Genomic DNA, 10,335 nt, shown 5'->3' with positions numbered 1-10,335 from the left:
AATTTCTGTTTGTTAAAGCCATTCACTTGTGGTATTTCTGTTATAGCAGCACTAGAGAACTAAGACGGGGGGGTTGGGAAGGCTCCAGTGGGAAGATGATTTTCGAGCGAAGACTTGAGGGAAGCAAGGGAACGAGCCATAGAAACATCTGCATGAAGAGTCTTGTGAGCTGAGGTAACAGCAGGTGCAAAGGCCCTGAGACTGCAGCAGGATGGGGGAGTGAGAGAGAGGAAGGAGGCCAGGTGTGGTTAGGCAGAGCAGCCGATGGAGAGAGAAGTGAGAGTTGAGGTCAGGGAGGTGAGGGGTAGGGACACATGTGTCACTCAGGGTCTGAGCAGAGGAATGATGTGGCTCCTGCGGAGGAGAGCCTGCAGCTGGGCGAGATGGAAGCAGGAGCGTAGTGAGGAGGCCTAGAGGGGTTGGGGCTCAGGCCAGGGGGCATTAAGGAGAGAGGGAGACGTGGTCTACTTCTGCCCTGTTTCAAAGATACAGCCAGAGAATGCACCGGATGTGGGTACTGAGGAAAAACAAGGAGTCCAGGATGATACTCAGGCTTTTGGCCTCAGCAGCAGAAAGGATAAAGTTGCTGGTAAATGGGGCTAAAAGTTCATGTCAGAAGGCAACTGAGGGGACTTGGTGTTTGTAAAGGGCCTGGTTCAGGACCGGTGCCCTGGGAAGTATCCTTCCATTTTTGTCTCCTGCTCTTCACCCAGCGTCCACCCCTTGTGCCTGGTCTGGGCTGGACATGGGCACCCAGGGCTGAACCTCCCCTGTTCCCTGCCTAAGGGAGCTCCTGGGTCAGGAACCGACTCCAGGAAGGCAGATTGGAGATGAGAGTGGGGAGAACCCGGAATGGGGCAGCCAGTTCTGGCACGGCGGGGCTTTGCTGAAATGGGGACGATGACCTGGGCTTGGAAGAACGTGGAGGGTTTGGATGGCTTTGAAGGAACAGGAAGGCAGGACCTCAAAGACTGGAGGGACTGTGTGAGCGAGAGCATGGTGGCCTGAGGGGCCTGAAGTGATGGGGGGAGGTGCCTGAGGTGATACTGCGGATGTGGGAGTGACATCGAGGACATGAAAAAGCTTCCAGAGCCTTCTACAAGTGTATGATCTGGTCCTGTTAGACTCCAGGGCCTCAGGATTGTCAACGAGAAGCTTCCTCCCGCGTTGAGCTGCTCCACAAGGGATGCGAAGGAGTGAGCTCTCTGTCACTGCAAGTATGCTAGTTCGCTCATCGGTAAAATAGGCATGAAAGTGAGCCTCCCTCAGAGGTTTGCAGAAAAATATACCAATAACCAGTTGCTGTCGAATGGTTTCTGACTCATGGTGACTCTGTGTGTTTCAGAGTAGAACTGCACTCCAGAGGGTTTTCAATGGCTGTGGCCTTTCGGAAGTAGATTGCCAGGCATCTCTTCTAAGGCACCTTTGAGCAAATTCAAACCACCAACCTTTCAGTTAGTAACCTAGTGCTTAACTATCTGTACCACCCAGGGGCTCCCAGAGATTTGTGGTGGGGATTAAATGCAACGAGGTCTCAGCACATAGTAGAGCCTCAGCAAAGGCGCAGCTGTGGTGTTTCCCCCCTCATCACTGTGGCTTTCACCTATGGTCTGTCTGAACCCACAGTCCTCCCTGGGGTAATAGGTCTTCCTGGGCAACCACAGTGCCAGGGCTAGGCCTTCGCTTTGCAAAACTTGACTGTCAGTGTTGGGGGGTAGGTTGTGGGTGCTCGGTGCCTACTAAGTGCTCAGCTGCGATGTGCCACCCGGGCTGCTCAGTTATGAGCCAGTGGTGGTGGTGGTGGTCCCTGCCCTCGGCCCAGAGCAGGACCTGGCCCTATTGCTCAGGTCACAGGATCTGGCTGGAGGGAGGTGGACTGCCCTGCGGTGGGACCTTGGATAAGTCACTTAACCTTGTCGTTGTTGTTGTTAGGTGCCGTTGAATCGATTCCAACTCATAACAACCCCATGTACAACACAACGAGACACTGCCCCGTCCTGCGCCGTCCTCACGATCGTTGTTATGTTTGAGCCCGTTGTTGCAGCCACTGTGTCAATCCTTCTTGTTGAGGGTCTTCCTCTTTTTCGCTGACCGTCTACTTTGCCAAGCATGGTGTCCTTCTCCAGGGACTGATCCCTCCTGATAACATGTCCAAAGTATGTGAGACATAGTCTTGCCATCCTTGCTTCTAAGGAGCACTCTGGCTGCACTTCTTCCACTTCTTTGGTAGTCCACCCAAAGAATATTTGGCAATATTCTTTGCCAACACCACAATTCAAAGGCGTCAATTCTTCTTCGGTCTTCCTTATTCATCGTCCAGCTTTTGCATGCATATGAGGCGATTGAAAATACCATGGCTTGGGTCAGGCGCACCTTAGTCTTTAAGGTGACATCTTTGCCTTTCAACACTTTAAAGAGGTCTTTTGCAGCAGATTTGCCCAGTGCAATGCATCTTTTGATTTCTTGACTGCTGCTTCCATGGGCATTGATTGTGGATCCAAGTGAAATGAAATCCTTGACAACATCAATCTTTTCTCCGTTTATCATGATGTTGCATATTGGCCCAGTTGTGAGGATTTTTGTTTTCTTTATGTTGAGGTATAATCCATACTGAAGGCTGTGGTCTTTGATCTTCATCAGTAGGGGCTTCAAGTCCTCTTCACTTTCAGCAAGCAAGGCTGTGTCATCTGCATGATGCAGGTTCTTAGTGAGTCTTAACCTTGGCATCCCTCAATGTCTTAGCTATCTAGTGCTGCTATAACAGAAATACCACAGATGGTGGCTTTAACAAATAGAAATTTACTTTCTCACAGTCCAGGAGGCTGAAGTCGGAATTTGGGGCGCCAGCTCTAGGGGCAGGCTCTCTCTCTCTGTCGGCTCTGGGGGAAGGGCCTTGCCTCTTCAGCTTTTGGTTCTTAGCTCCTTGGAGATCTCCGTGTGGCTTGGCATCAGTCTTCCCCGTCTCTGCTCGCTTCATCTGCTCCTTTTATATCTTGTAAGAGATGGACTCAAGGCACACCCTACACTAATCCTGTCCCATTAACATAACAAAGACAAACCCATCCCCAAATGGAATTATAACCACAGGCATAGAGACTAGGATTTACAACACATATTTAGAGGGGACACAGTTCAATCCATAACACTCATTTTCTCCATCGGGACCAAACCGGTACCCTCCTCATTTGGCCGTGTGAGGATTAACTAGTACTTGTGATGTGCTTAACCTGTCTCTCTGTAGACCTCCTCCTGCTCATTATCTGTGTGGCACCCCCAGGAGCTGGGGGTGCGGGTGCTGCCCTGTAGGGGATTCCACTGGGCTGAGCTGTAACCCCCAATTCATCAGCCATCGCCTCCTCTCTGGACATTATTTCCTTCCATGAGCCCAGGAGTGTGAGCAAATCCTCCGGAATGTCCTGGGCCATGAGAAAGCAGGGCACGAAGGTCAAACCCCACGTTTGGGTCCAAGAGTTTCCTGGGAAATGGTAGCTTGAGGGCAGCTGGGCCGTGGACCATTGTTGGAAGAGCATGCCCCCCACGGAAGGTGGGAGCCTGGATCACCACCCAGAACCACTTAGAGAGGGGCCCAGACTGAGAAATGGAGATGGATGTTTCCGGAAGGGTGTGTGTGCCCAGAACTTCCCACCGTGGACCCGCGCCTCTTGCACCTGCTTGTTGTCATTGTTGTCGGGTGAATTGGCTCCAACTCATCATGACCCCGTGTACAGCAGGACAAGACGCTGCCCGGTCCTGCACCATCCTCACGATCATTGCTGTTTGAGCCCATTGTTGCAGCCACTGTGAAACGTGGGTCTCCCGAATCCCGATGTTCACCCCACTGTCCCCTCCCATCTCCTACTCCACCCGCTGGTCTCCCACCCCTGCTTTTGCCACACACGTCCCCTCCTCCCCACAGAGCATAGGGAGGGTCTTGCACTCCCCCACCAAGGTCCCTGCTACCACACAAAGCCCACTCAGAGAGCCAGGCAGTCAAGCTTTCATGACCGCTGCGGCCCTCCACAGCCTGCTCCTGCCCTACCTCTCACCCCCTCATTGACCTGAATGTGCCCCAACCCGTGGGGGCCTTTCATTCGCAGACACTGCTTGAGTGCCTACTGTGTGCCGGGCACTGGGGAGAGGCCACGACCCTTACACAGTTCAGAGCTTCTGCCACCGCCTCCATCTGCCTAGTGCCCTCTTCGTCCCTCGAGCTCAGCTTAAGGGCCCCCTCCTCCAGGAAGCCCCCCTTGGCTCCGCTGGCCCCTTTACTCCATTTCAGTGTCAGCTATCACATTGCCCTTGTGCTGTCCCCCCAGGCTGGGAGTGCCTCGAGGGCAAGGCCGTCTGCCTTTTCCCTTCTCCCAAGGACCAGTACAGGGCCTGCCCCTGAAACTGTCCCCTTGTGGGGCGGGCCAGAGAACAAACGAGCCCTGGCCCAGCCAGCTGTGTGGCGGGGAGGTGGAGGGGACCAGCCCTCTGGGCGCCAACGGCCCGCCTCACACTCTCTTCTTCTCTTGCAGATGGCCTCGCGGGTGCAGAGCACACGTGGAGGGGCCGTGTCTGTGTTGGCAGAGAAGGCCGGCTGCTGAGCTGGGCGTCTCCAGGAGGCTGCCAGGCTGCTGCGATCCCGTCTCAAACTATGGGCCAACCAGGCTGGTCAGTTACTAGCCAGGGACAGGGCAGTGCCTGGCCTTGGGCCCTGGGGAGGGCCGACCAGTTGCCCATGTCCCAGCTCCAGGCACCTCCCCCAGGCGACCAGGCGATGCCACTCCATGGAAGGTGCCCTCTGTCCCGGGAGGGGATTGACTCCTATCCGCTCAGCCTGAGGCTGCACCCAGCCCTCGGCCCCTTTGTGCCTCTGAAGTAGAAAGGATGGCACCTGCCCTGGGTTCCTGAGGGCCAGGCGGGTGGGAGTCAGGCACCAAACCCCTCGAAGGTGCGGAGTGGATGGTGATGAGTTGCTGCAATGGAAAGTATAGGGCTGCGTGGGTCAGTTCCTCCAGGTGGTGGCGGGCCCGTTGGCACGCCTCTCTCCCAGGCAGGGGTGCAGTTGTTGAGAGCACAGACCCTGGAGCTACTTGGCCTGGGTTCACATCCTGCGCCACCACTGACGGTTGTAGGACTCCGGGCATACCGAGCTTCTCTGTGCCTCAGTTTCCTCATCTGTAAGATGGGGTGATGGTCCCCACCCTGTAGAGTGGTGTATTAGTGTCCCAGGGCTGCCGTAACATAGTACCACAAACTGGGAGGCTTGAAACAACAGAAATGTATTGTCTCACAGTTCTGGAGGCCAGGAGACCAAATGCAGGGTGTCCGCAGAGCCACACTCTCTCCAAGGCTTTAGAGGAAGATCTTTTCTTGTCTCTCAGCTTCTGGCAGCCCCAAGCGCTCCGTGGTTTACAGCTGTGGCTTCACATGGCCATAGTCCCCTTGGGTCTGGCTCTATGTGTCTCTTCTCTAAGGACTCAGTCAGATGGGATTAGGACCCAGCCTATTCCCATATAACCTCGTGTTAACTGATAAAACACCTTCAAAGACCCAATCTCCACAGAAGGTCACATTCATAGGTCTACCCGTTGCCATCCAGTCGATTCCGACTCATAGGGACCCTATAGGACAAAGTAGAACTGCCCCACAGGGATTCCAAGTGGCAGCTGGTGGATTCGAACTGCTGACCTTTTGGTTAGCAGCCATAGCTCTTAACAACTATGCCACCAGGGCTCCATTTCACAGGTATAGGGGTTAGGTCTTCAACATATATTTTGGGGGACACAATTCAGCCCATAACTGTGGTTGTAAGGATTTAACGACATTATATGTGTAAAACGCTTAGACGGTCACCTGGCGCCTACCTGGCAGACCGTCGGTATTTACCGAATGAATGACTGCATTGCTCGGGTGGGTCCCAGAGCTCCTTCCCTGCAGGTGAAAAGACTGAGGCTCAGAGAGCTAAGTGTCTCATCCAGGGTCTCACACCAGGCCCGGGCAGAGCTGGGGCCCCCAGGCTCCCAGGCATTTGCTGGCCCTGCTGTCAGGGACAGGGATCAAGCCTGTCTGGTTTCTCCTGGCCACCTTGGGGCACGCAGGAGTTTTCCTGGCTGCGGCTCAGCAGACATCACCAGGAGAGAGTAAGGTTTCAAGGGCAATAATACTAGTCAAGGTCACAGTGCATGCTCCCTGTCCCTTTCCACTCCTGCCCAGAGCAGGGCTGGGAGAGTAGGGGCCAGGAGACCCCATTATGGCGGGGGCAGAGAGCTTTGGAATCCAGTAGGCATCCTCACATGCCTGGGCCCAGCCTTTCCTGACTGTGAGCGAGCTTGCCTTCCCGGCCCCTTCAGCAAGCACCAGGCCTGCTCGAGCCCCAGGCTTGATGCTGAACGTCCCTGAGGCTACCTGGCTGTGTCCTCTGTCCACCAGGCTTGGTTCGTGGGACCGAAGGGAGTGAGGAGGGCGAGAGCTGGGCCTCAGGGCATGGGCCGCCATCTTGCCAGCCCACAGGGGACAAGCCTCCCAGGCAGAGTGGCCTGTGTGCATGGCAAAAGCATCACTTTGGACACCCCAGCAGGTGCCAGATGCTGGCCTGGGCCCATGATGGCCACCCATTGTAGGTGGCACCGGCCAGTCCTTGGGGAGCCCATAGGCGTGTTCACAAGAGGGACTTCATCTACCTTAGCCCATGGGTCACTGTCCTCATCGTACGGGTGAGCAAGGAGATGGGGCTCTGGGAAGAGATTTGCCTGGAGTCCCCCAGCTGACGGCCCGAGTCCCTCAGGGTTCTAGCCCTGCCTGCCTGGCCTCAGAGCCAGCGGGCTGCTGAAGCCAAGTAGGTTCGTGGGGAGCATTCTTTCTCGTGGGTCAGGAATGTCACTGGCCTACCCCACGTGGTACCTTCTCTTGCAGACCAGTCAGTTCTGCTGGAGGCTCCTGGTGTGACCTGGGGAGACCATGTCCAGTCCCCCTGACTGCTTGCTGCGGCTGCTCCGAGGCGCCCCCAGGCAGTGGGTCTGCACCCTATTCATCATCGGCTTCAAGTTCACGTTCTTTGTCTCCCTCATGATCTACTGGCATATTGTGGGTGAGCCCAAGGGCCAAGGGCACCTGTACAGCCTACCAGCTGACGTCCGTTGTCCCCACCTGGCGCCCCTCATGCCGCCCCCCAGTAGCTCCCCTCCCGGCAACATCTTCTTCCTGGAGACGTCAGACCGGACCAACCCCAACTTCTTGTTCATGTGCTCGGTGGAGTCAGCAGCCAGAGCCCACCCCGAGTCCCGGGTGGTGGTCCTGATGAAGGGGTTGCCAGGGGGCAACGCCTCCCTGCCCCGGCACCTGGGTATCTCGCTGCTGGGCTGCTTCCCCAATGTGCAGATGCTCCCGCTGGACCTGGGGGCACTGTTCCGCGGCACACCCCTGGCTGCCTGGCACGCGGCCACACGCTGGCAGTGGGAGCCCTACCTGCTGCCCGTGCTCTCCGACGCCGCCCGGATCGCACTCATGTGGAAGTTCGGTGGCATCTACCTGGACACGGACTTCATTGTCCTCAGGAGCCTGCGGAACCTGACCAACACGCTGGGCACCCAGTCCCGCTACGTCCTCAACGGTGCCTTCCTGGCCTTTGAGCAGAGGCACAAGTTCATGGCGCTATGCATGCGGGACTTCGTGGCCCACTACAACGGCTGGGTCTGGGGCCACCAGGGCCCGCAGCTGCTCACGCGGGTCTTTAAGAAGTGGTGCGGCATCCGTAGCCTGGGGGAGCGCCACACCTGCCACGGCGTCACAACCCTGCCCCGAGAGGCCTTCTACCCCATCCCCTGGCAGAACTGGAAGAGGTACTTCGAGGACATTAGTCCCGAGGAGCTGGCCCGGCTGCTCAATGGCACCTATGCCGTCCATGTGTGGAACAAGAAGAGCCAGGGCACCCGCTTCGAGGCCACGTCCCGAGCGCTGCTGGCTCAGCTCCACGCTCGCTACTGTCCCACGACGCACGAGGCCATGAAGATGTACTTGTGAGGGCTGCCCTTCCTGGGGAGAGGGGAGACCCCTTTCTGGGGAGAGGGGGGCCCCCTTGCCGGGGAGAGGGAGGTCCCAGCTGCTGCAGCCCTGGGCCCAGGGCTGGCTGGGGTAGGGCTGTGGCCGGAGGCCTGGAATTGCTTGCCCACAGCCAGTGTGAGGCTATGGGAGCCCCAGGCCAGTGCACACGCTCAGGGGAGAGACATCAGGTGGGGGCCCTCCAGCCGGAATCAGTATCCCCAGGCTGGTGTTTGCAGCCCTGTCCTCTGAACGTCAGACAAGAACTGTGAACCCCAAAGCATCTTCCTGGGGGCACAGGGAACCAGGTGGGTTGGGGGGTAGGTGACTGCGAGGGGGGCATGGAGAGGTCTGTGGAAAGGGGGCGGGAAGAGGAGGGAAGATTCCGCAGAAGAGAGCAGATGCACTCGGGTGGAGGGAGGGCTGGCAGGGGAGCAGACCAAGTCCCATCAGCGGAGGGGAGTGCTTTTTCTTTCCTGGTTTTGATTCTTTTTGCGGGGTGCTGAGCCGGGAGCAGGGCCAGGCTGGCAGAGCAGGCCCGGGGAGCTCCTGGAAAGGCTCTGCCCGCTCACCCCATCCTTCTTTCCAGAGATGTGGTCAGGGTGGCGTGTGCCAGCTGCTCCCTCCGTAGAGTGTGGGGGCGTGGAAGTTCTGGCTCAGGAAAATCATTTTAAAGAAAACATTCCTCCCCCCTCCCCCGCCCATGATAAACACAGGAAAAACGTTACACATAATAAAAATGATTACCCAACGTCCAGTGGTTTATAGTTGATGAAACACGTCCACTCATAAGGCCCTTATTGGCCCCTTTCTACAGATGAGAAGCAGCTGGGCTGGGGGTGACCAGCCCGAGGCCACCCAGCCCACCAGGTCCTCCTGCCGCTGCCTAGACCAAGAGGGTCCGGGGGCCTGGCAGTTGCACTGGCTCCCAATCCCCAGCATCCTGGGCCCTGGATGGGGTGGGGGGGCTGCAGTGGAGGTGGGAGGACCTTGAGTTCCCCACCTCACAAGCAGTGTAGGACAGGCCCCCCATAATGCCCCTGAATCTGGCTCAACCCAAACAGGCCGAAAGAAGACCCCCAAGGAGCCCACCACCAGAACAGAGGCAGGGGTCCCCAGTGAGGGAGGTGGGAGCAGCTACGGGGTCCCTCCTGCCTCGAGGATGCCTGCGAGAGGCCAGAAGTGCCCTGCTGGGAAGCCCCAGGCTGAGCACAGGAAAAGTACTCAGTGGGGCAGGTCCCAGGTGGTTTGCGTTGAGGGAAGCTGCAGGGAGAGCCAGAGCTGGGGCTGCTGCCAGGAACAGCCGAGGGAGGAAACCTTCAGAGGACTCGGATTCTGCCTGCAGACGCTGTCCCGGCAGCCGGGAAGGAGGTGAGCTCCCTGGCTCTAGGGGTATTCAAGAGCAGGTGATGTTTTTGATGAAAGCAATGGATCGTAGGTCAGTTATTTCTCCAAACACAGTATCATTTTACGTTTTTCGAATGTTCTCGAATGAGCAGGTTTTACTTTAACACAGTAAGACCCATGAAAGCTGGAAACTGTGTAAGGCAGAAACCTGTCAGAAAAGGGAAACTCCAATATTTTCCACTAAAACAAGCAATAGAAAGAAAAGTGGTAAGACTGCACCCTGTCAAAGGCGGAAAACTTGCGAGACCTGGAAAAGCAAGGCAGCCCTGTTGAGTTCCAGCTCTCACAGGTTTCACTGTAATACAAATTAGAGATACCGTTGATGCTGTTGTTAGGTGCCGTCAAGTAGGTTTTGACTCGTGGTGACCCTACGTACAACAGAACGAAACACCGCCCGGTCCTGCGCCATCCTCACTATCGTTATGCTTCAGCCCATTGCTGCAGCCACTGTGTCAAGCCATCTTGTTGAGGGTTTTCCTCTTTTTCGCTGACCCTCTACTTTACCAAGCAACGGTGTCCTTCTCCAGGGACTGGTCCCTCCTGATAACATGTCCAAAGTACATGAGACAAAGTCTCGCCATCCTTACTTCTAAGGAGCATTCCGGCTGTACTTCTTCCAAGACGGGTTTGTTCATTCTTCTGGCAGTCCACGGTATATTCAATATTCTTCATCAACACCATAATTCAAAGGTATCAATGCTTTGGTCTTCCTTATTCATTATCCAGCTTTCAGATGCATGTGAGGTACACCTTAGTCCTCAAAGTGACATCTTTGCTTTTTAACACTTGAAAGGGGCCTTTTGCAGCGGATTTGCCCAGTGCACTATGTCATTTGATTTCTTGACTGCTACTTCCATGGGCGTTGAGTGTGGATCCAAGTAAAATGAAGTCCTTGACAACTTT

General features: G+C 56.1%; 1 protein-coding gene across 1 annotated transcript; it reads left to right on the top strand.

Annotated features, from left to right (window-relative positions):
• Nucleotides 1–4,545: 4,545 nt before the first annotated feature.
• On the top strand, nucleotides 4,546–9,650 carry A4GALT (alpha 1,4-galactosyltransferase (P1PK blood group)). Its single transcript, XM_004379987.2, has 2 exons — nucleotides 4,546–4,656; nucleotides 6,901–9,650. Exon 2 carries the CDS (start codon nucleotides 6,946–6,948, stop codon nucleotides 8,005–8,007), a length of 1,062 nt encoding a protein of 353 aa, XP_004380044.1. The 5' UTR covers nucleotides 4,546–4,656; nucleotides 6,901–6,945; the 3' UTR covers nucleotides 8,008–9,650.
• Nucleotides 9,651–10,335: the final 685 nt, after the last annotated feature.

Source organism: Trichechus manatus, unplaced genomic scaffold (assembly GCF_000243295.1).
Source record: "Trichechus manatus latirostris isolate Lorelei unplaced genomic scaffold, TriManLat1.0 scaffold00069, whole genome shotgun sequence".
NCBI classification, from domain to species: Eukaryota; Metazoa; Chordata; class Mammalia; order Sirenia; family Trichechidae; genus Trichechus; species Trichechus manatus.
Note: the sequence above shows the minus strand (reverse complement) of the source record. Positions and strands in the feature narration are given on the sequence as shown.